At 33.0% G+C, this 25,484-nt stretch overlaps 2 protein-coding genes across 4 annotated transcripts; both read right to left on the bottom strand.

Moving 5' to 3' along the window:
• Positions 1–3,899: 3,899 nt before the first annotated feature.
• On the bottom strand, positions 3,900–6,302 carry Y39E4B.11 (UDG domain-containing protein). Its single transcript, NM_067322.6, has 4 exons — positions 6,214–6,302; positions 5,107–5,458; positions 4,188–4,318; positions 3,900–4,145 (listed from the first exon to the last, which is right to left on the bottom strand). The coding sequence occupies exons 1-4, from the start codon at positions 6,267–6,269 to the stop codon at positions 3,947–3,949; spliced, it is 738 nt and encodes a 245-aa protein (NP_499723.1). The 5' UTR covers positions 6,270–6,302; the 3' UTR covers positions 3,900–3,946.
• Positions 6,303–6,395: 93 nt separating this feature from the next.
• On the bottom strand, positions 6,396–23,905 carry gly-5 (Polypeptide N-acetylgalactosaminyltransferase 5). 3 transcript variants are annotated; one of them, NM_001027681.10, is made up of 11 exons: positions 23,843–23,905; positions 23,050–23,183; positions 22,731–22,994; positions 21,047–21,165; positions 19,667–20,001; positions 16,433–16,764; positions 15,115–15,300; positions 13,555–13,683; positions 10,273–10,377; positions 7,299–7,427; positions 6,396–7,007 (listed from the first exon to the last, which is right to left on the bottom strand). In NM_001027681.10, the coding sequence occupies exons 2-11, from the start codon at positions 23,155–23,157 to the stop codon at positions 6,840–6,842; spliced, it is 1,875 nt and encodes a 624-aa protein (NP_001022852.1). In that variant the 5' UTR covers positions 23,158–23,183; positions 23,843–23,905; the 3' UTR covers positions 6,396–6,839. The 3 variants fall into 3 exon arrangements, with proteins under 3 accessions (NP_001022852.1, NP_001370120.1, NP_001379253.1); NM_001383020.1 differs by lacking the exon at positions 10,273–10,377 and adding an exon at positions 8,705–8,806 and having other exon boundaries at positions 23,843–23,901; NM_001392225.1 differs by lacking the exon at positions 10,273–10,377 and adding an exon at positions 10,412–10,522 and having other exon boundaries at positions 6,398–7,007; positions 23,843–23,901.
• Between the last annotated feature and the right edge of the window lie 1,579 nt (positions 23,906–25,484).

The raw sequence follows: 25,484 nt of genomic DNA, 5'->3' as shown, positions 1-25,484 counted from the left end.
TTTTTTAGTCATTTGGCACAAAAGGGGTGGTTTTTAACAATTTCTACAATCCCGAAAAATACAAACAAATCCATACTAAGAGCCAATTTATGGGAGGAGCTTATTTGAAGGATTCAAAATTCTCCGATGATTTAGAAAATTTTAAAATTGGCGCCTGGGCTGGTATTCAGTTTTTAAATTTAATTTTTTAGTTTTTTTTTTTCGTATATTTTTGTCAAATAATTTTTTGAATATAATTTCCGTTTTCTAGAAAAACTATTTCGAAAAAAACAAAAAAAAACACATTAAAACCGAAAAAAATCAAAACGGTGTGTGCAACTTTTATCGGAAACAATTGACGAAATAAACAAAAAAAGTCGTTGATGGATATATAAATTTCGATTATTTGCGCTCATTCAGTCAGCCTGTGCAAATAGATAACTGAGCCCGACATTTTTTTTTGGAAAACCGGCAAAAAATCAGGTCATGAGAGGTAAACGACGTGCCAACAAATATGAACGGTATCTTTGATATTTTTTCAAACCGAAGGAAGGAAAAAATCTAATGAGTTTATCACAAGATTGTTCGAAATATATACAAAATATATATATACTCCATGAAAGGAAGCTTCACAATTTGAATTAATTCATGAGAGATTAAATGTGAAAGACCTCAGAGATTAGAAAGTCTGAATGAAGATTAATTGAATTGAATTTATTGAATAATAAATGAAATGGTGACATTTGCAAAATAATAGAGATCAAATTGAGATTATTTCATTTTTATAGAAATTCAAGTGATATCTTAATATTTAGGCTTTCCAATACTATTTTTGAGATTTTTTTTTTGAAAAAAATTTTTAGTTTTTATTTTATAAAGTGCATCAACAATCCTACAAAATACATAAATTTTGGAGACATTATCCGGCAATTTCCTTGTGTTTTGGAAAGTTTGCAAATCGGCAAGTTCCCGGCTTGCCGATTTGCCGGAATTTCAATTTTCGGAAAATTGCCGATTTTCTGTTTGCCGGATATCAATTTGCCGGAGATTTTTAGAGGGTTTTTTTTTTATAAAACGGGAACACTTAAAACAGCGCCTTTTTTGAAATTTGTGGCAAATGCCGGTTTGCCGATTCGCCGGAAACTTTAAATCCCACCAATTTGCCGGTCTGCCGATTTGCCGGAAATTTTAAATCCTGCCAATTTTCCAGTTTGCCGATTTTCCGGAAATTTTAATTTTCGCCAAAATGCCGATTTGCTGCTTGCCGGATATTAATTTCCCTAATGTGTTTAGAGGGATTTTTATCAACGGAAACACTTAAAACTGCGCCATTCTAAACTTTTCGGCACTTGCCGTTTTTTCGGCAAATCGGCAAACTGTCGGTTTGCCGATTTACCGGAAATTTTAAACTCCGGCAAGTCACCGTTTTCCGATTTGCCTGAAATCTTAATTTTCGGCAAATTACTAATTTACCGTTTGCCGGAAAAAACCGTTTGCCGCCCACCCTTGGTAGGACCAAAACAATTCGTCATTTTATTTGGCTGTATGGAGTATGGTAAGTGGGGAAACAATTGAATTTCAAACATAATAGTAAAAGTTTTCAAAAAGTTTTGGAAAATTTACTATATTCGAGTCAAAAAGCTGGGAAAACTCAGTTTTTACCAATTTTTGGAAGCTGTCAATCAAAAAAAATTCAAACCTGCAGCAGTGATTAAAATTTTTAGTCCAAATTTTTATAGAATTTGACAATTTACCATAACTTGGTGTAGTTTTATTTGGAACAGTGTGACGTCACACAAATCAAAAATAAATTTCCCGCAAAGTTTGGAGGTCAACCGGCAAAGGGACCTTCTGACTACAATCTTTGAAAACTTGTTTCCACATTTTCAGAACGAGAAATTCAAAAATTGTAATATCAAATTTAACTAAAAATTAAAATAAAATAAGACTAGACAATTGAAGTGCAAGGCTCCGCTCAAATTGAAAGTAAAAATTCAAGAAATAAGCAATAAGTCAACAAATGAAGTGATTATCGAACTAATCAAGTTTATATCAAGCTTCACTTTCTCTCATAGATTCACTTAAAATGCTCCAAATATTTACAAATTCACTTTTGGCAGGAAGGTTGCGCAATTTATTTGTTTTATGACTCGGCGACAAGTAAGATTTTGGTCGGAAAAATGGGTAAACTGACTTACGGGAAACAAAAAAAGGTGTTCAGGTATTTCAAAAATGAGTAATTGTTTGGTTTGAAAAGTAATAATAGTTGAACCGAATTAGCAGTGTATGTGAGGAATGTAGTTAATCTATTAGTTTTTCTCTCTATTGTAAAACGTAGATAAAGTATGGATAAGGTGTATAATTTGAGCCGCTTTTGTATAAAAACAATTTTTTACAGGCCTATACTATAACTATACCTATACCTGTACTGAAAACCGAGAATTTTCTGAAAATGTTCGAAATTATTAAAATTAAAAAAGGGGAATATTCTAGTGTTCGGAGAGCAATTTTGAGTCCTCTAACTAAATTATTAATCATTTTAGAGGAGTTTCAAAATTGTGACTTTTTGCCATAAATTGCCCATTTTTGCCACTTTTTTTTATAGTTTTTGATCGGTTAAACCTAAATTTTCTGAATTCTCCATATATGAATTACCCGTTTTCAACAAATTTAGACAACTTTTTATTTTTGCCCAATTTTTTTTTTCAGCCATCGTAGTTAGAGAACTCAAAATTGATCTCCGAACACTATAAAATTGCCCTTTTTCAATTTTTAGTGATTTCGAACGTTTTCATGAAAAAAAATTTTTTTCCCAAAAAAAGGACAGTCATTAGATGGCTGAAAAAACAAATTGGGCAAAAATAAAAAGTTGTCTAAATTTGTTGAAAACGGGTAATTCATATATGGATAATTCAGAAAATCTAGGTTTAACCGATCAAAAACTATAAAAAAAAGGGCAATTTATGGCAAAAAATCACAATTTTGAAACTTCGACTGTCCTTTTTTTTGGACAAAAAAATAATTTTTCTGAAAATGCTCGAAACTATTATATTCTAAAAAAAAGAAATTTTATAGTGTTCGGAAATCAAATTTGAGTCCCCTAACTAAAAAATTAACCATTTTAGAGGAGTTTCAAAATTGTGAATTTTTCCAATAACTTGCCTAATTTTGCCACTTTTTAATAGTTTTTAATGGGTTAAATCTAGATTTTTTGCATTCTACATACTCAAATTACCCGGTTTTAACAAAATTAGACAACTTTTTATTTTTGCCCAATTTTTTTTCAGCCATCTAATGACTGTCCTTTTTTTTTGGACAAAAAAATAATTTTTCTGAAAATGTGCAAAACCATTAAAAATTGAAAAAAAGCAATTTTTTAGTGTTCGTAGATCAATTTTGAGTTTCCTAACTAAAAAATTAACCATTTTAGAGGAGTTTCAAAATTGTGCCTTTTTGTCATAAATTGCCCATTTTTGCAAATTTTCTATATATGAACTACCCGTTTTCAAAAAATTTAGACAACTTTTTATTTTTGCCCAATTTTTTTAAAGCAATCTGATGGCTGTCCTACACCTTTAAGGAAGAAAGAAGAAGCGCTTCCTATGGTTTTCCAGAACTTTTGGAAAAAAAAACTAAATAAGTATTTATTTGTGGGGAAATTCAAAAATTTGTTATTAGCCACATTTTAATTGTTTTGAAATTTTTATTCAAAAAATTACAGAGCATACAAACTTTGAACTAATTCATTAATTTTTAAAGTTATATTGCTTTATTACGGGCCATTTTTTATCATCCAAAACGGCATTTTTACAACACTTACTAGTAGTTAGTAAAATATTATCGTAACCTTAAATAATACTTTTGGGGACGTTTTATCCAAGCCACACAACTAATATAAACTTCAAATTCAAAAAAAAAAAGATCACAAAATCTTTATTCCAAGTACTTTCTTCATCTCAAGTAAAAATCAACACAATGGAACAGAGATCGACGTGGCTCCGTGCTTCTGAACACGCTTCCATTTGTTATTTTCCCGTTTGAAATTCTCGATGACTACTCCCGGTTTGGCAATCGTTTTTCGTTTCTGCATCTCGAGTGTCTCGTAGAGAACGTCAAACGCGAGCGGTCCGAGGAAAAGGACAAGATTCGGAAGAACACGCATCAATCTGAAAAGTATCGGTTTTCGAGGTACTGTATGTTGAACTTACTCAAAAAGTGTCGACTCAATTCGTTTTGACATTTCCGCGTGAGTCTCCACTTTTGTCCAACAGAAGCGGCTCGCGCCAAGGATCACCTCATATTTGAGATGCTTCAAGTCCGAATCCTTAGCGATTAGAAACTGAAAAAAATTGGAAGCTTATAACCTATATCTTCTCTAAAAATTGCCCAGTTTTTAGGAAAACTTCTCAATAAAAACACGGAATTTTCTGTAGAACTTTGGTCACTTCTTGTCAAACTTTTGAAACTTTCCCGAATCACGTAATTCTGGCTTCCCTCATAAATCGAAATGGCAGAGTTTGCCGAACTAGGCCATTTTGGGTCGGAGAGATTTTGTGTAGATTTACGGCGCGTTGCGTATCGCGTCGCGGCTCGTTTTTAGTTGTAAAACTGATGTATTTGTCTGTGTGCAGTACACGATACTTTTCCACGCGTTGTCCGGCAGGCGATTGTAAATGGAGCGCGAAAATTCAATGAGGAAAGCCAGAACCCCGTGTCGAGTTTGGCCATGTTGGAGTCGGCCACGGCTGGAGTCGACTTACGGCGCGTTGCGTGCCGCGTCGCGGCTCGGTTTACATTGTAATCCTTCATTTATTTGTCCGTGTGGAGTACACGACCTTCCCACGTGTTTTCTGTTTGGCGATTGTCAGTGGAGCGCGAAAAACGCTATGAAACGTGATGCCAGGTTGTCCCATCACGGTTTGATCTACAATAAATGCGATTTTTTTCTCCAGAAAAGTTTGACGTCAACTCTCGTTTCCCGCATTTTATGTAGATCACACCGTGATGGGACACTCTGACACCACATGGACACCAAAATTAGACGGTGATTCCAAAAAAAGTTAGTTTCCAGCTGCCGATTTTTGCCGATTTTAACTCAATTTAGGTCATTTTTAAGCCACCCTGTACCTTATCGTTCTTCGGCTCTGCAAACATGAAGCTTGATCGAATCGCGGTCTTCTCCCCAAAATGCTTCTTCGCAACTCCGTAAGCCAACTGCAAAATCGGAATGTGTGGCGCGGAGACGTAAGCGAACGAAGTGGCCGGGATCTTCCACGTGGCTTTCATCTCACTCGTAATTGCGTCATTGATTGTTTTGATGTGAGTCTCATTTGGATGTTCGGGTACACGAATCAAGACTAGCTGCCAACAAGTGTCCACCGTTTCACGTGATCCATCACGATTCGAAAATTCGGGAAACGTGTCGGCGTCCGAATACATGATGTCCTCAATGCGATGGAGCTTTTCCTTGTGATCTTTTCTGGAAAAAATAAGCATTTTGGTCAGAAAATGAAATAAGACTCATGCCTACCTACACGCCCGCTCAAATGCCTGCCTGTCTTGGCTTCTTCTTGGCTACCTACGTGCCAGCAAGCCTACGTCACACTTGTCTATTTGCTTTCTTCATGCCTATCTGCCGACACAGCTACCTACGTGCCTACACGCCTACCATATGGTGTAGAAATTTGTTTGAAAATTTCCAATTCAGTCAATTTCCCATAAATATTTTTTAGTGTGAAAATATATTACCCAGGCGCAAAATTTTTGCAATTTTCGCACCAAAAAACGACAATATTTTGCTAAATGTGTCTCTTGAAAGAGTACTGTAGCGTCAAACTCTCGTTGCTGTCGAGTTTTTATCAAATTTTCATTTATTTCAAATAATAATTTGCTAAAAAGTTTAAATTAAAAATTAAAACCACGTAAACTTTTAATTTTTAATAAATCGTGAGAAAAACTATGAAAAATCGATAAAAATTGCGCAACACAAATTCAACACAATTTTGAAACTACAGTAATACCTTTAAAGGCGCACACCTCTTCGAATTTTACAAAAAATTGTCGTTTCGAGACCGGGTACCGTACTTTCGCAGCAAAAATCGTCAATATTTGCGTCGGAATAATATTGTACTACTTAAAGGCGCACATATTTTCGTTCGTGTCGAGACCGAGCACGCGCGCTGCAAATGCGCCCTACTGCACTTATTTGAAAACCGGCAAATCTGAAATAATTACCCGTTTTGTTGAGCAGGCGGAGGCGGTGACATCAAAGGCGTCGGTTTTTGATTCATTTTCAATTAATAGAAATCACACAATTCACAATGTTGGGAAATAAATAAATTTGAGTTGGCTTATCGAAAGGCGGGGTTGGCTTTTTTTTCTGAAAAACGTGTCACGCAGAAATAAATCCAAATTTTAATAACAATAGTTTTTATTTTGAAAAATTAAACCAGAAATTGTTCATAAATATCACAAGGATTGGATGTGTGGATGCGCGCGGGGAGAAAAAGTGATAAAACAGTTCAAGAGCATATACCCAGAAAAAAAAGTGGAATTACATGGAAAAAGTGAAAATCGAAAGAAATGCAGGAATTGTTGTCAGGGGGTATCACAGAGGAAACATCATAAAACAAGATGAAGAAAAAAAAATTAAAGCCGTCGACTTTTTAGAAATCTGAAAAAAAACTGAAGGAGGGGAGGGGAGGCAATAGAAAAATAAATTAATTAATAAAAATTTCAATATTTTTTGCGAAAAAAATCAATACCCATATCGAGAAAAGAATACTAGAGGAGCAAATGGAGGGAAGAAATGAGAACAACTAAACTTTTTTTTGAAAAAATTTGAAAATAAAAAAAAATAATTAGCTCGGCGGTTTGGCTCCATGCTCGATGGCCTTTGCTTCATTGTATTCCTTGAATTTCCAGTGTTGATAAGGATCATCATACTGGCAGGCGACCATCTCAAGCTTCGCCCCATCCTTTGTCATGCCTAGGCATTTTTGTGAGACAGCGTGCTGGAGTCGGCCAGTCTGAAAAAATAATTGAATCTTTATTAAGCTTTTAGAGTCCAGAGAGACGTATTTTGAAATGGAAGAGTTTCAGCGAGAGGGCTGTGAACCTCGGCCGCATATTTTTTTTCCTATAGTTCTTATCATTTTATCTGATTCTGATATGAGCTAAATTGATAAGAAATCACGCGAAAAATTGAATAAAATTTATTGTCTCAGCCGCTCCGCACGCTGCTGCGTCGTGGTCATGGCCGATGTTCTCAACACTCTTGCTGAAACTCTGCCATTTCAAGTAGTCCATCGAGAACATACATCATGATTGTACCGCCATTCTTGATTTCCCTTCATTCCATGACATGGGAATACCATAACATCAGAACCGGCATAATCAACACACGATTCGTCTCGTCGAATTTCTCCGTCTTTCGACAGCATCCAGTACTGAAAATTGGAAAATGTTACGTGGTGTGAAGCTGGGTTTCTTAGAATCTGAAATCGCGCACGCAAATATCTGAAATTGTTCATTAAAACCTACCTGGGAGAGAGAGAGCATCGGAGATATTGATTTTCGCGCTAGAAAACAAATTCTGAGAATGCGTACTGTGCAACATATTTGACGCGCAAAAAATGACTATATCTCGTAGCGAAAACTACAGTAATCCTTTAAATGACTACTGTAGCTCTTGCCGTAAATCGACACAAGCGCTACTGTAGTCATTAAATAAATTACTGTAGTTTTCGCTACGAGATATAGTTATATTTTGCGCGTCAAATAAGTTGCGCAATACGCATTCTCAGAATTTTGTGTTTCCCGTAAACACACTCAAAATAATAAAACTGCGTGGCGTGTATGCAGAAAACCCAAAATTGAGGCTCCGCCTTTGTTTTGGAAAACACGGATGAAAAGCCAAAATCGGTACCCCAACCAACATCAGCCGCAGACATCTCACGGATTGCGCGAGCCGCTATGTTTAACTAGCAGAGGGCGGGGACAGCTCACCACTCTCACGGTCAGTTAACCATAGCGGCGCGCGGAATCCGTGAGATGTCGGCGGCTGATACTGGTTGGGGTACCGATTTTGGCTTTTAATCCGTGATTTTCCGAGAAAAAAAAGGCGGGCTTTTATTTTGGGTTTTCTGCATATAAGCCACGCAGTTTTATTATTTTGAGTGTACGAGAACACAAAATTTTGAGAATGCGTATTCCGCAATATATTTGACGCGCAAAATATAACTATATCTCGTAGCGAAAACTACAGTAATCCTTTAAATGACTACTGTAGCGCCTGTGTCGATTTACGGCAAGCGCTACCGTTGTCATTTAAAGGATTACTCTAGTTTTCGCTACGAGATAGTTATATTTTGCGCGTCAATTATGTTGTGCAATACGCATTCTCAGAATTTTGTGTTTCGGTGTCAGAGTGTCCCATTTCGGTTTGATCTACGTAGATCTACAAAATATGCGGGAGTTGAGACGTAGAGTTTTCAATCTGATTTGGCATGGTAAAGAACGTGCTGACGTCACATTTTTTTGGGGTTAAAAATCCCGCATTTTTTGTAGATCAAACCGTAATGGGACAGCCTGCCACCACGTGTTTCGCATGTTTTATACTGAAATATCTATTCAAACTGAACTTTTTGAATTATTATTAATTAAACCATTTAAGACCAAACTATAAAAAAATAATTTTGCGTATATCCATTTTTTTTTTCCAAACCTGATTTCCACCCTGATTATGGCACTGATACATGCCGACTGTCTTCCCGCCTGACGGTTTGTAGTCGATACATTGACGGTTTTTGCCGCCAGCGTTCCGCATCTGTGTTATGCGATTTTCTAATTTCATTTTTATTTAAATCTATTTAAAATAAATACTTATAGTAGTAAACTTCTAATTAATTTAAAAGGAAAAAGAGATGTGATGTTGAGAGAATGTGATTTGGTGAACATGAAAAGAAAAACAGACTTTCGGTGTATACATATCTTGTGAATTAGTAATCTTGTTGGAAGAACATTAAATAACTGAGAAAATTTGAAAAAAAAAGAGCCATTCATTTTCATTTTCACCAAACACACGATCCCAGCAACACATAATTTAGTTTTCTAGCGCAGTGTAATTCTCTATTTGATTTTTTTCCCCTGAAAACCTGCCCAGCCAATCAGCGTCCTCGAGCTCCGCCCACTTCGTCTCATTGGTTGAATAGTGGACGAAGCGAATCGCTGATTGGTCGTGAAGTTCACTGTAGAGGTAGTTGAAAAGTATAAAGAAAAATCTAAAATAAAAACTGCTAAACCAATCAGCGTCTTCGCGCTCCGCCCACTTCGGCTGATTGGTTAGGCGGAGCAAATCGCTGATTGGTTTAGCAGTTGTTATTTTACAGTTTTCTTTATACTTCTAAATTACTTCTAAAGTGACAACTTCAAGGCCAATCCACGCTTCGCTCCGCCCATTTTCCTACCAATCAGACGGAGTGGGCAGAGTTCGAAGACGCTGATTAGTTGAAGAGTGGGCGGAGCGAATCGCTGATTGGTTTTGCAGTTCTCATTATAGTGCTACCTCGGTCGCAAATGAGAATGGGTCTAAATTGCTAGACTTATCAGCGATTCACTCCGCCCACCTTTCAACCAATCAGACGGCGTGGGCGGAGTTCGAAGACGCTGATTCGTTCCAGGCCAAAATTGGAGACCCCCACTAGAACAGGATTCAGTGGGCGGAACAGAAAGTATAAATTTCGCAACCCCCGCACACTTTTTTTTGCAAACAAAACCGTGCGGGGGTTGCATGGCCTACAAACTTGGATAAACTTCATGTTTGAATGCCATAAAAATTAAGAAGCTACGCCCATCTTCAAGCCAATCAGCGGCTTCAAACTCCGCACACTTCGTCTGATTGGTTGAATAGTGGGCGGTTGCTGATTGGTTTTGTAGTTCTCATTGAAAATACATTTTCTTTTTCGCTTTTTAATCCTCTCTAAAGTCTAAACTGCCAGACCAATCAGCGATTTGCTCCGCCCATTTTTCAACCAATCAGACGGCGTGGGCGGAGTTCGAAGACGCTGATTGGTTGATTTTTTGCTGTTTTTGTTTGTGGTATTTCAGACCAATTTGTACTTATTTTCAGTTTTTTTTGTTTGAATAATAAATCCCTTATAAGCGATAGATGGGTGTTCTAAGTGAAAATTCCCGAAAAATTTCTATAGGCTCTCTCCGATGCTCTCTCCACGATCTTCATTTCGATCCAAACATCAACAGCATCAGCATCAGCATCAGTTTCCCGTTTCCAACCTGATTTCCTCCTTGCTCATGACACGGATACGGCGTGATCGCCTTATTCTCGACCTCCTCTCCGACTGCACTATCCAGACACTGGGACGTTTGCGCGTTTCGCAGCTGAAACCAAAGGATCCAACTCCGAGAGACTAACCTGATTTCCGCCCTGACCGTGACACTGGTACGTACCGACGGGACGATTCTTTTCGTGCCGGCCTACCATGCAATCGAGACATCGTGCGGGTTGCACCGCACTGTTGCGCACCTTCAAACACCAAACAACCACATCAAGACAAAGATAGATAGATAGATAGATAAAGAGATAGAAAAATGGGTTTTTTTTGTTTTTTGAAAATAAATTATTCAATACAAGCCTTGAATTAGATATATGTGCTCTTGTGAAACAGTAAAATAGAATAGCGAAATCTGTATAAATTTTCTTAAATATTTTTTCACAGCAAAAATCTCAAATTTTGAAAGAATTGCACTGACAAAATTGGAAATTTAAGCTGAAAAAAAGCCTTTTCTCCAAAATTTTGAAGCACACCCTGGCTCATTTTTAGTCTAACAACGGCAATGTCTCAGATTTCGCAACTCTAATATATTACCGGTACAGAGAGTGTAGATAGTTAGAGAGTGCCAGACATCCGGGACCCAACGGGGCGGGGTGCGCGGAAGACGATTTGTGTCGATTTACGAAATGATGACAACGAGGAAAATTTCGTAAATCGACACAAATCGTCTCTTCCGCGCGCCCCGCCCCATTGGGTCCCGGATGTCTGGCACTCTCTAACTATCTACACTCTCTGTACCGGTAATATTAAATTTGTGAAAGAAACGGGTTAACACTAAAATAATCATTAAAACTATGTGCTCACATTTCGATGTACTTGGTTTTTTGTATTAAATGAGGAAAAACTGGTTGTTAGCATTGTTGTTATAGGGGCTGGTGGTAACAATGGATGAAAAATCATGCAAAACAGCATTCAAAGCATACATTCTAGGATTTCAAGCAGTGTGAAATTAAGGAATCAAATCAAATCAGGGCTGTGCGGCATTTTTCGGCAAAGGCACAAAACTACTTATTTCAACATGATAATTTAACATATTTGATCTATTAGGTCTCCAAATAAGTTCCGGATCAAAAATCATAACTTTGTTCGCTGCGAATCGATTTTTATGAAATTGTGGGAATTCATGTTATCAACCATGATCTTTCATTTGACAATAGTCACAAAATGTTTTGGCCGTCCGAAGTGCCCGTACTCGGAGCCAATTTTTTCAGGCATTTTTCAGATCTCGTTTCTTTTCAGGTTTCAACTGAGGTTTGTGTGCGGATATTGCTTAATTTAGTACACAATGTGAGAAAACAAGAAAAGTTTGAAAAAAAATCCGTCCGAAAAAAATTTTTTTGTCGCACGTCAAAAAATCTGCAAAAAAATTTTTGTCGAAAGTTCTTGAATTTTTATACAAAAATGATGTAACCATGTGCAAACTATTTTTACACATACAAAACATTTGAGTATGAAATTTGGATCTCGAGAAATACTCCAAAAACTCGAAAATAGTTAGAAAAAGCTGTGTTTTTTGTTATTTTTTTTAGTGCGACCCACTAAATTGAAATTTTTTGTATGTGTAAAAATAGTTTGCACATGGTTACATCATTTTTGTATGAAAAATCAAGAATTTTCGACAAAAATTGTTTTGAAGATTTTTTGACGATCGACAAAAAAAATTTTTTTGGACGGATTTTTTTTCAAACTTTCTTGTTTTCTTACATTGTGTACTAAATTAAACAATATCCGCACACAAACCTCAGTTGAAACCTGAAAAGAAACGAGATCTGAAAAATGCCTGAAAAAATTGGCTCCGAGTACGAGCACTTCGGACGGCCAAAAAATTTTGTGACTATTGTCAAATGAAAGATCATGGTTGATAACATAAATTCCCACAATTTCATAAAAATCGATTCGCAGCGAACAAAGTTATGATTTTTGACCCGGAACTTATTTGGAGACCTAATAAAATTGACATAGAAATGTAGAAAAAGGTTCGTTCCATCTTAAAATAACATTTTTTTTGTTGAAAGCCTTTAAAAGCCCCCTCAATAGTGCCTAAAAGTTGCCGTTTGTCGAAAATTTTTAAACTATTCCTTTTCGACAAACGGCAACTTTAAAGTACTGTTGAGGGGTTTTTTCAATGCTTTCAACAAAAAAAAATGTTATTTTAAGATGGAACGAACCTTTTTCTACATTTCTATGTCAATTTTAGATCAAAAATGTTAAATTATCATGTTGAAATAAGCCAGCTTTGTGCATTTGCCGAAAAAATTCGCTGCACATCACTGAATTAAATGTTTTTTTTTTTTGGAAAAATTACAGCAATAACATACAAATTCATGCAAAGACGATGACAGGACGTGAAAACTTTAATGTAGGTACAGTAATCCGGCACGAAAGGAAAATTTTTTTGAAAAAATATATTTATACACAGAGAGTACCACGGTCAGAGATCGATAATCATATAGTTTTTTTTTTCAAATTAAATTTTAAACTTATTTGTTTTGTTTTTGTTAGTCAAAAAAAATCGATATTTCTTTTTTCAAAAAATTAAAAATTAATAATGGACGTACACAACGAATTAAGGGGGCTGAACCAAAAAGACGTACCCAGAAATTAAATAAGATTTTTGCCAAAAAAAAAAATTTAAAAAATCCCAATTGTAAGTCAAGCACTTTAGGGGAAGCGGGACATTGCAGTGCCGCACAGAAAAAGAGGCGTGGCGGCGTTTTGCAAATGTGCGGCGCATTTTTCGACTGATTTTTTTAAAGTCTTTTTTTTTAATGGTCAAATTTTGTGGGAAAATTCGCGTTTTTTAAAATAATTTTGCAGTTTTTAGCTGAAATTTGTCAATTTTGGACCATTTTCGCTAATTTTTCTGAGTTTTTTCCGATGAAAATGATCAAATTTTGTCTGAAAATTCGTGTTTTTAGTGAAAAAAAATTTTTTTTTGAATTTTTGCGAAAAAAACTCTTAATTTTCCCGTTTTTTCGTGTTTTTGGCGAAAAAATTGATCTCGTTTTCGAAAAAAAAAACAATCCAAAATCAAGCATTTTAGCATAAAAAACGCGCCGCAGGTTTGCAAAACGAGGCTCCGCCTCTTTTTCCGTGCAGCATCGCAAATTTTCAGTTAGAATTAAATTAGAGGTCCTACAATATTAGAGATAACTTATTTTTCTATGGAAAAAAAGGATTTTTATATGAAATTTTTTTTAGTTAAACAAAAAATTAGACGTACCTCTCCTTTGGCAACAGATTCTCCAGGGACAAAAAGTTCCGGGTAAATATTATCCAAATACCATTTGAATGATTTACAGCCAAGATCTTCACGAAGCTTTTTACGAGAGGAAATGTCTCCGAAATCACCCTGGAAAATTATAGTTTTCATAGATTTGTTTCCACTACTAATTTTGAGAGGCGCCACTGAAAGCGGAATCTACTAGAGGGGGATCTGGATCACGGGTCCAGCTAGGGTTGGGACTTTTTTTGGGGTTTTTTTTTGGTATTTTGGCAAAAAATTGATTTATTGGTTTTTTTTTTGATATTGTAACGAAAATTGATTTTTTGGTTTTTTTTTGGTATTTTGGCAAAAATTGATTTATTAATTTTTTTTTTGGTTTTTTGACGAAAAATTGATTTTTTGTATTTTTTAAATATTTTGATGAAAAATTGATTTTTTGGATTTTTTTTATATTTTGGCAAAAATTTTTTTTTTTTTGGTTTTTTTTGGTATTTTGATGAAAAATTGATTTTTTGGTTTTTTTTTGGTATTTTGATGAAAAATTGATTTATTAATTTTTTTTTGGTATTTTAATGAAAAATTGATTTATTAATTTTTTTTGTTGGTTTTTTGACGAAAAATTGATTTTTTGTATTTTTTTAATATTTTGATGGAAAATTGGTTTTTTTTTTAATTTTGAGACCAAAAAATCTCCTTGCTGTACTTCCAACTTTAAAAAAAATCATATTTTACAAATAATTTTTCTAGAAAAATATGATTTTTTTCTAAAAAAGTTCAATATAAAACAAAATTCGATTTTTTTTGGTTTCGATGTTTAGAATTTTTATTTTTTATTTATATTTACATATATCTTGAAACTTTGGTCATTTTTCTCAATTAAAAAAAAAACTTCTTTTTTTTTGAAAATCCAATTTTTCATTTTCCAAATAAAAAAACATTTGGAAAACAAATTAATTTTTTTTCAAAATATCTCAAAATGTAGAAATTTCTTTTTTTTTTTAATGAAAATTTCAAAAAATCTGGACGAAATATTGAAATTTATTATTAATTTTCCGGGAAAAAAATGTTCCGGAAAAACGAATTCAGTTTTTTTTTTCAAAATATCTCAAAATGTACAGTGCATTTTTTTTCCACTTCTACGAATTTAAAGGGGGCGCATTTATGCGGAAGGGTCTTGCCGCGCATTTAGTCATCATTTTTAACAAAGTCTGTTCAAAATTCGCGGAGATCACGCGTAGATCGAAACTGTTAAAAATGATGACTGAATGCGCGGCAAGACCCTTCCGCATGAATGCGCCCCCTTTAAATTCGTAGAAGTGGAAAAAAATGAAAAAATGCACTGTAGAAATTTCTATATTTTCTTATGTTTTTCAAGAAAAAATCGATATAAATTGAAATGAATAATTTTTTGAAACAATTTTGCGAATAAATTGCTCCGCTTTTTAATGAGAAAATAAATTTTTCAAAAAACTTTTTTTTTTTTCATCGGAAAAAAAGGCGTTGGTAGATCCTCTTCCCGCAGATTGCCCTTTTTCGTGGGGTCTCAAATCCTTTTACCAATTGATTATTGATTCTCTCGTAATAGTATGTTTTATAATCATCGAGCCAAACTTCAGCCAGACGAATCGAATTTCTTTTCAGCACATTGACTCCAGTTCTCCATTTGTACGGTGAACGCTTACGGAAGACGTGTCCAACGTGAGAGCATGGCACGATTTCCAGTGTACCTCCACACATCCAGATCTGGAAAAAAAAAATGTTGAGCCGAAAGTCCAAAAAAATTTTTTTTCGTGAATTTCAATTTTTTTTTTTTAAATTAAAAAATTAAATTTGTTTAATATTTTTAAAAATCTTTTTTGACAAAATTTTCTTTTCCAATTTTCTAAAATATTTTTCCAAACATTGATTTTTTTTTCTTTGATTTTTAAAATTATTTTGCAGAAAAAATGCTTTTTTGTACAGAATTTTCTACTTTTTTTCCGTTTTTCTCTCAAAAATACAGAAAATTCGAGAATTTTTAAGTTTTTTTTTGAACTTTAAAATGTTTTTTAAGAATCAGAAAAAGATAAGAATTCCAGCCAAAAACTGCAAAAAATAGTCCACGTGTAGTACAAAATACTTCGTAAATCGACAACATTTTTGTAAAAGAAATTTCTAGGTTTTCCTATATTTTTTTCTGATCAAAATGAGCAAAAATTTGAAAATTTTTCGGAATTTTAGCCAATTTTCAAAAAAAATTGATTTTTTTTATCGACTTCTCGTTTTTTTACAGATAATTGCAAGAAAATCGATTTTTCGATTTTTTTTTAAAGGAAAATTTTTTGGAATAAATCGATTTTTCGTTTACTTCAGTTTTTAGGGAAATTAAAAAAAATTTTCGATTTTTTGTTTTTTTTTAAGGCAATTGTTTTAAAAATTCGATTTTTTTTTCGTTTTTTTTTCGGAAAATCACAAAAAAAAACACAGTTTTTTAGGGAAATTTTAAAAAAATTAATTTTTCGTTTTTCCGGAATATAAAAAAAAATTGATTTTTCTTCTTTTTTTTCCGGAAAATCACAAAAAATTTCCGTTGTTTATGGAAATTGAAAAATCGATTTCTCTTTTTTTCGGAAATTTTTTTAAATCGATTTTCCGGAAAATAAATTTTTGTTCAATAAAAATCACAAAAAATTTCCGTTTTTTCATGAAAATTAGAAAAAAAAATTGATTTTTCGTTTTTTTTTTCTGGAAAATCAACAAAAAATTGGTTTTTGGTTTTTTAAAAGGAAATTTTTTTTTAATTTTGATTTTTCGTTTTTTAAGGCAATTCTTTCAAAAATTCGATTTTTTTTCGTTTTTTTTTTCGGAAAAAAAAAAAATTTCAATTTCCCCGTACTTTAAAGGACAGCTCCAAGTTCTCTCCTCCCCAAATATCGAATCCAGGATCATAAGTTCCGAGTTTTTCGAAATATTTCTTATCAATCGAGAAGAGACCACCAGCCATCGTAGGTGATCGTACTGGATCGATTGGACGTGTTCGATTCTTGCGATCTCTCTCCGGAATCGAGTGCCAATTGAATTGAAGTCCCCAATCGAATCCACCGACACTTGTGAAGTAGGCTTTTGAATGATGATATTCGAATGTATTGTCATCGATCACATCAATTACTGGGCAGACTACTGTAGTTGGATCACGTTTTATTCGGTCGAGTAGAGGCTCCATCCATCCTGAAATATTGATTTTTATACACTGCAACTTTTTCCTCACGAGGGACGAGGAAAAGTGGTTTCTAGGCCATGGCCGAGGGGCCGACAAGTTTCAGCGGCCATTTATCTTGCTTTGTTTTCCGCCTGTTTTCTTTCGTTTTTCATCGATTTTTTTTCGTTTTTCTTAATAAAACTGATAAATAAATATTTTTTGCAGATGCTAAAACAATTTCCAAGTAAAAAATCATGTATTCAGTGGACAAGCAGCGGTGAAAGTGGTCAATGCAATATGATGGATTACGGGAATACAAAACCTAAACTTTTTCTGAAACATGATACATATGCTGCTTAGATGTTGAAATTACCTGATTTTCATAACGAGACCGCTGAAAAAGTTTTGAGGTTTTCAAAATTCAACTTTTTGTGCGAAAATCTCGACTTTTTCACCAAAAAAGTTGAATTTTGAAAACCTCAAAACTTTTTCAGCGGTCTCGTTATGAAAATCAGGTAATTTCAGCATCTAAGCAGCATATGTATCATGTTTCAGAAAAAGTTTAGGTTTTGTATTCCCGTAATCCATCATATTACAATGCCCACTTTCACCGCTGGTTGCCCACTGAATACATAATTTTTTTACTTGAAAATTGTTTTAGCATCTGCGAAAAGTATTTATTTATCAGTTTTAATAAGAAAAAACGGGAAAAAGCTGTGAAAAACAAAAGAAAACAGGCGGAAAACAAAGCAAGATAAATGGCCGATGAAACTTGTCGGACCTCGGCCATGGCCTAGAAACCACTTTTCCTCGTCCCTCGTGAGGAAAAAGTTGCAGTGTTATAGGGTTAAATTGCTCCAAACGGCCCCAATATATTGGTGAATTTTTAGGTTTTTTTTTCTTGGAAAAAATAATTGTTTTTTGGCGAAAAATCGTATTTTGCTAGTTTTTCGAAAAAAAAATTTTTGGAATTTCCACAAAAAATCTTGTTTTTATTCTGGTTTTTTAAATGGTTTTTTTTCACAAAAAAATCGATTTTTTAAAAGGCTTTTTGCAAAAAAATTGAATTTTTTGGAATTTTGGCGAAAAATTGTTTTAAAAATTTATTTTATTTTATTTTTTATCAAAAATTTATTTTTTTTGGTATTTCAGTATTTTGACGGAAAATTGACTTTTTTTTGACAAAATATTACTTATTTTTTGGTTATCTTGGCAAAAATTTATTTTTTCGGAATATTGGTCAAAAAATTGATTTTGTTTTTGGTTTTTTAAATGGTATTTTGATTTTTTTTTCTTGGTTTTTTGAAAAAAAAAAAGATTTTTCAGTATTTCCACAAAAAATCTTGTTTTTATTCTGGTTTTTTAAATGGTTTTTTTTTTCACAAAAAAAAATCGATTTTTTAAAAGTCTTTTTGACGGGGTAGGTATTTAATAATATATTTAACGAAGAAGTTTTTTTTTTTAGGTTTTTGTTTACTAAAATTTTTACTAAAAATGGATTTTTATTTCAGTATTTTGATGAAAAATTGAATTTTTTGGTATTCTGCCAAAAAATGATTTATTTTTTTATTTTTTTTTTTAGCTTTTGTTTTTTTTTAGTGTTTTACTTTGACGAAAAACTGATTTTTTTGTTGGTTTTTTTTTGGTTTTTCGAAGAAACATCGATTGTTTTTTCTAAAAATTGATTTTTTTGGGTTTTTTTTTGTATTTTGAAGAAAACATTGTTTTTTTTTGTGGTTTTCAATAATTTTTTCTTCTAAAAAGTTTAAAAAAATGAAATTCGACTCAATTCGACATAAATAAAGCTGTTTTTTTTCAAAAATATACAAAAATAAAAAAAAATACACTGTGCAAAACACTTTTTAAAATTGAAAATTTGCCTTTTTTACGACTTTCAGCTGGTTTTTTGAGGGTTTTCAGGTACCCAACTGCAAAATTTCACGATTTTTTTTCTTTAAAAAAAATCCGAACTTTTTCAATTTTATTTCTTTTCATTTCTTTTTTTGCTGCATTATCTAATTTTATTAGATTCATAAAATTGAAAAGAGGCTACTGCGCACACCAAAATTTGTCGTGTCAAGACCAGAAAAACTGTATTTTTTTTGGTCGAAAAACGTCGATAATCGCGAAAAATTTCCAGTAATTTTGAAATCGAGGCTAAATTAAATTTATCCCGTACAAATTTTGATCGAAAATTTGAAAAAAAATTTAAAAATTTTTTTACCTTCCATTTTTTGACAAAAAATTGATGTTTTGTTGGTATTTTGACGAAGAAGTGATTTTTTTGTTTTTTTTTTGTTGGCATTTTGCCAAAAAATTGACTTCCTCGGTATTTTGACGAAAAACTGATTTTTTTGGTTTTTTTAAGATTTTTTGACCGAAAATGGATTTTTTTTGGAATTTTGATGAAAAATTGAATTTTTGGTTTTTCTTTTGCTAAAAATTTTTTTTTCAGGGGTTTTGGCATTTTTACAAAAAATTTTGCCCAAACTTTTCTTACCAAGCATCGAATTTTCGCATATGCTCAAATGAAAGCCTATGCAATTGTGTTTCACTTTTTCTTTTTTTATACTGCATTTTGTATTTTATTAGCTTCACAAAAATAAAAGGAGTTCACCAAAATTTGTCGTGACAAGACCAGGAAAACGGGCTTTTTACGTCGAAAAAATTTCCAGTAATTTCAAAATCGGGGCTAAATTAAATTTATCCAATACAGTTTTGGTCGAAAATTTAATTTTTACCTTCCATTTTTTGACACAAAATTGATTTTTTGTTGATTTTTTTTTTTTTGAAAATTTGTTTTATCAAGACCAGGAAAACTGTATTTTTTCGTCGAAAAACGTCGAAAATCGCGAAATTTCCAGTAACTCCAAAATCAAGGCTAAATTAAATTTATCCCGTACAAATTTTGATCGAAAATTTAATTTTTACCTTCCATGCACTCGCAATGTGAATCCAAATAAGTCAACACTTCTCCAGTAGCGACGGCAGCTCCACGAAGTCTTGCTCGAATCAATCCCTCACGCTTCTCCATTCTCAAAATCTTGACTTTTCCACCAAACTGTGACATGTATTCTTCCAACGGACGTTTCGTGTGATCCATATCCGAAAAATCATCAACCAGCACAACTTCTTCCAGTAAATGATCGGGAGTACGTTCAAGAACCGAGTGTACTGTTCTGAGAAGCACTGACCATGCTTCATTGTGGAAACAGATGATTACAGACGTTCGCGGCAGATTTTCATTGTATTTTTCGGTTTTACATCTGCAAAAAAAGAAATTAAATTTTTCCAAATATTGATTTTTTTTTCTTTGTTTCTCTAAAATTATTTTGCAGAAAAAATGCTTTTTTGTACAGAATTTTTTACTTTTTTTCCGTTTTTCTCTCAAAAATACAGAAAATTCGAGAATTTTTAAGTTTTTTTTTGAACTTTAAAATGTTTTTTAAGAATCAGAAAAAGATAAGAATTCCAGCCAAAAACTGCAAAAAATAGTCCACGTGTAGTACAAAATACTTCGTAAATCGACAACATTTTTGTAAAAGAAATTTCTAGGTTTTCCTATATTTTTTCTGATCAAAATGAGCAAAAATTTGAAAATTTTTTGGAATTTTAGCCAATTTTCAAAAAAAAAATCGTTTTTTTTCCGGAAAATCAAAAAAAAAATTGATTTTTTCTTTTTTAGGATTTTTTTAAATCGACTTCTCGTTTTTTTACAGATATTTGCAAGAAAATCGATTTTTCGATTTTTTTTAAAGGAAAATTATTTGGAATAAATCGATTTTTCGTTTACTTCAGTTTTTAGGGAAATTTAAAAAATTTTTCGATTTTTTGTTTTTTTTTAAACAATTGTTTTAAAAATTCGATTTTTTTTTCGTTTTTTTTTCGGAAAATGAAAAAACGTCGATATTTTCGATTTTTCGGAAAATCGAAAAATTTAGATTTTTTGTTCTTTTAGAACATTTTAAAAATTTCGATTTTTCATTTTTTTTAAGGCAATTCTTTTAAAAATTCGATTTTTTTTTTCGTTTTTTTTTTTCGGAAAATCAGAAAAAACTTCAGTTTTTTAAATGAAAAACAAAAAAAAAATTGATTTTTTCTTTTTTAGGATTTTTTTAATCGACTTCTCGTTTTTTACAGATAATTGCAAGAAAATCGATTTTTCGATTTTTTTAAAAAGAAAATTTTTTGAAAAAATTCGATTTTTCTTCTTTTTTTCCGGAAAATCACAAAAAAACTTCAGTTTTTTAGGGAAATTTAAAAAAATTAATTTTTCGATTTTTATGAATTTTGGAATAAAAAAAAACCCACTCAGCATCAATATTAGTTGGCAAAGTTCGATGTACTGATATCATATCAGATGCGTATTGATTAAAAGCGTTGTTGAGCATTCCCTTGTCGTATTTTGCCTTTTCTTCGGTCGATAGTTTCTGAAAATTAGAAAGAAAATAAAGTTTTTTTTTTTCGTTGATTTTAAAGGCAAAACATCAAAATTTCGAAAAAAAAAGAACTAATTTCCACTAGAATCTTAGATTTTGGGGGCCGAAATCGGCCTAAAATGACCTAGAGTGGCTAAAAAATGATCGCGAATTGGATAAAAATGACTAAAAATTACCCAAAATCACCTAAAAATTACCTAATGTGACCAAAAAAAAAAATGAAAATTCGGCCAAAAATTACTAAAATTTCTAAATTTTGCTAAAAATACCTAAACGGACCAAAAATAATCAGCAGTCGGTTGAAAATGACTACAAATTACCGAAATTGGCCAGGAATGTCGAAAATATTTCATATTTAAAATAACTTGATATTTAAAATATTTTAGACATCATTTTTAATCATTTTTGGCCAATTTTCGAAAATTTCCGAGCACTGAAGTGATTAAAAATGTCTGAAAAATGACCAAATTTGGCCCAAAATAGGCGAAAAATGACCAAAAATGACATAAATATTTAAAATATTAAATATTTTAGAAATTTTTATTCATTTTTGTCCAATTTCAGTCATTTTTGGTGATTTTGGACCAAATTTGGTAATTTTTTAGTCTTTTTTTTAATGACTAAGCATAATCGAAAATCGGCCAAAAATGATTAAAAATGACCGAAAATATGTACCGTATTTCTTCTATTAATATGGCTGCAATAATATTTTTCGATGGTCTTCCGCTTGCAATACTAATAGGGAGTGCAAGACTATTAGGGAGTGCAATACTAATTTTCAGAACATTTTCTGACTTTGAGCTTACTAGTTTTTTTCCTGAAAAAACTCGAATCTTATGTGAAAATTCAGAAAATTTGATTGTAATTGCAACAAAAAGGTACAATAACTTCAATTTCATAGAAATTTTACCAAAATTGTTGCAAAGTAGGCAAAAAATGTTGTTAAAATCTCAAAATTAGTAGGGTGGGTTTGTACCAAAAAAAAAAAGTAGATGCAAGACTATTAGGGAGTGCAACACTAACTGCAATACTAATTTTCGGAGGGTTTTCAAGGAGCAATACTAATAGGGAGTGCAAGTCTAATAGGGAGGCCATATTAATAGAAGAAATACGGTATATTATATACATTTTAATCATTTTCGGCAAATTTCGGTCATTTTTAGTCATTATTGGCCAATTTTCGGCAATTTCCGAGCGCTGAAGTGACTAAAAATTTCTGAAAAATGACCAAATTTGACCAAAAATGATTAAAAATCGGCCAAAAATGACAGAAATTGACCAAAAATGACCAAAAATAACCAAATTTGGCCTAAAATTAACTAAAATTACTTAAAATGATGGAAAATCAGCCAAAAATCAGTAAAAAATGACCGAAATTGCCCTAAAATGATTAAAAATCTATACGGAATATTTTCATTTTTAAAATCATTTTTGGTAATTTTTGGCCAATTTAAGTCATTTTTGGCTCATTTTTTTCGCAATTTTGAGAATTTGAGCACATTTTGAGTCCACAAGTTCAAAGAACCGTTATTCCTCAAGAATAATCAAATTCTCACAGTTTTATCGACGACAACTGCCTTTCCAAGCTCTCCGGCTTGCGCTGCGTCTCCTTTTTTATAAATCGGATCGTTCGGATCGACCATAAATTTTGGTTTGGCCAAGTTCCCGCCGGGTTGCTCTTCTTCTTCCACTTTATTATTCTCTACGACAGGTTCCGGCTCAATCGGCGGCCCAAATCCTTGAATTACGTCTTGTTTCGCGGCTTTCGGGTGGAAATTCGCCTCCGCAATTTTATTCGCGAGATCGTTATTTGATCCGATCTGAAAATGGGATTTTAATCACATTTTTATTTTTTTTATTTTTGATTTTTGATACCTGGCTACTATCATTGCTGGTTGCTGCGAAAAAAATCAACGAGCAAATCCAAAAAACTGGAACCAAGAGGAGAACTTTTAATATCGCCTTTTTCTTGAATATAATCATTTCTCAGCGGCAAAATCGACCCGTATCTGCAAAAAAATTAATTTTTGATTAATTTAATTGGGAAATTTCTCAAAATATTTCGATTCAGCTCAGTAAAAACCAGTAAAAACTAAATTTTTCGACAAAAACTCCAAATAAGGACACATCGTCCACGTGTAGTACACGGGTGGTGACCTAGAAACCGACAACTACGTACTACACGTGGACAAAATCGGTGGAACATGTTTTTGGCAGGAATATGATGGAAAAACTATAATTTTCAGGAAAACTAATAAATAGCAACAAAAAAATCAATAGAAATTCGAAGAAAAATCAATATTTTCTAGTTTGACCTCAAAATGATCAAGTTTTCAATGTTAAAACAGATTTTTTTAGTTAGTTTTTTTCTTTTTTTTTCTTTAATATTGTTTAATATGACACTTTTCAGATTTTTGCGTCAGAAATACAGATCCAGGTCTCGACACGACAAATCCTTGTACTCATTGAAGGTGTGCGCCTTAAAATTAATTTTTCAGCTTTTTGAAATTTACTTTAGATATTTGATAATTTAATAGATTTTCATCGAAAAACTAAAAAATCAATAAAAATTCCGCAAATGAACAAGTTTGAAATTACAGTACTCTTTAAAGGCGCACACCTTTTTTCAAACATTTGTCGTGCCGAGACCCAGGGTACCGTAACCTACCGAAAATCCTCCGTTTTATGCTTCAATATCCCTCAATTTTGATAATATAAGTTTGCTGCCTGAAAAAAAACGAATTAAATTGTGAAAAGTAGTAGTAGTATTGGAAATTCGAGTAAAACAAGGAAATTTATAATGCAAACTTTTTCGGACCCAAGGCATACTGAATTCAAATTCACATTAAAAATTTTAGGTTGACGTGGACAATGACGATGAGCAGCAGCATGCAAGGCATGTTAACGATAATATTTGAACAGTTGGGAAGGGAAGGGAAGAGGGTGTATAAGAAGAGAGCATAGAACAGAACCACTATCTTTTTTAGCTTCTCTAATACCTCTTACTCTCTCTCTCTCACACTATATTTACTTTTTTCGGTGGTTTCGGTCAAGTTCAAATGTGCTCGAGAACTGTAATGTTTCAAGTTCGCAATGAGTCACGATTTCGATTTTCCGTGTATCCTAGAAATTTTGTGAGAGAAATAGTTTTAAATGACTCCCTGATTCCGAATATCTAAGTGAAAAAATTCTAAAAAATTTCCCTGATATTATATTTCAGCTTAAAATCGCGATGTGTCGATTTACGAGATTTTCAATATCTTCATTTTCGTCGCTTTTTTCCAAAGTTTCGTTTTTTAAGGTCAATTAAATATTATTTTGCCAAAAAACTAACAAAATTTCCATTTCTTAGGTCAAAACTCGACGAATTCCACGGAATTCTGGCTGTTTGCCGAACTAGGCCATTTTGGGTCGGAGAGATTTTGTGTAGATTTACGGCGCGTTGCGTGTCGCGTCGCGGCTCGTTTTAGTTGTAAAACTGAAGTTTGCTGTCCGTGAGGAGTACACGACACTTTTCCACGCGCTGTCCGGCAGGCGATTATCAATGGAGCGCGAAAATTCAATGAGAAATGCCCAGAACCCCGTGGACGAAAAATCCAAATATATGCTTTTCCCGCCTAAAAATCACAAATTTTGTTAGTTTTTTTAATGATATAACAAAAAAAGTGACCTTAAAAAAAGCACAGTTTTTTTTTTCACTTAAATATCGGAATCAGGGAGTCATTTTAAAATTGTTCTAAAAAGATTTCGATACTCCACATTATAAAATTTTTTACGTCAAAAACATCATTTCCCCCTTATCATCCATCTTACCATTCACACCCATTTTGCTCAAACAGACGCCCACGCCCTTTGCATACTTCTCAAATGGAAACTTCTATTGATAGTGAACCCAGAAGACAAAAGAGAAACGTGGTCATAACTGGGGGGAGTTGTTTGCTGGTTAGAAGAGCCCCGGACGTGCTCAATTGAGCATGACGAATAGGTTGGAGAAGAGAATGTCAGAGACACCTACTTGTAGTGAGAGGGGAACGAAAATGTCTATAGGCTAGGCTAAACTACAAATCATCTTATTTTTTCGATTAATGAAGAAAAAAAATATTTCGAAAAGGGCTTATGTTTGCAATTTTACTACAAAAATTCTGGAATTTCTAGGAAAAATGAGAACGCGAAAAAAAATTATTTGAAAAATTCATTTGGCGCGGTGAGACCCTTTCCAAAATTACTTTGTGCGAGCGCCTTTAAATTGATCTTAGAAAAATTGTTATTGTTTTCTTATAGTTACTAAGTAAGTAAGTAAGTTCTACTCG

Source organism: Caenorhabditis elegans, chromosome III (genome assembly GCF_000002985.6).
Source record: "Caenorhabditis elegans chromosome III".
NCBI classification, from domain to species: domain Eukaryota; kingdom Metazoa; phylum Nematoda; class Chromadorea; order Rhabditida; family Rhabditidae; genus Caenorhabditis; species Caenorhabditis elegans.
This window is presented reverse-complemented; position numbering and strand designations above follow the sequence as displayed.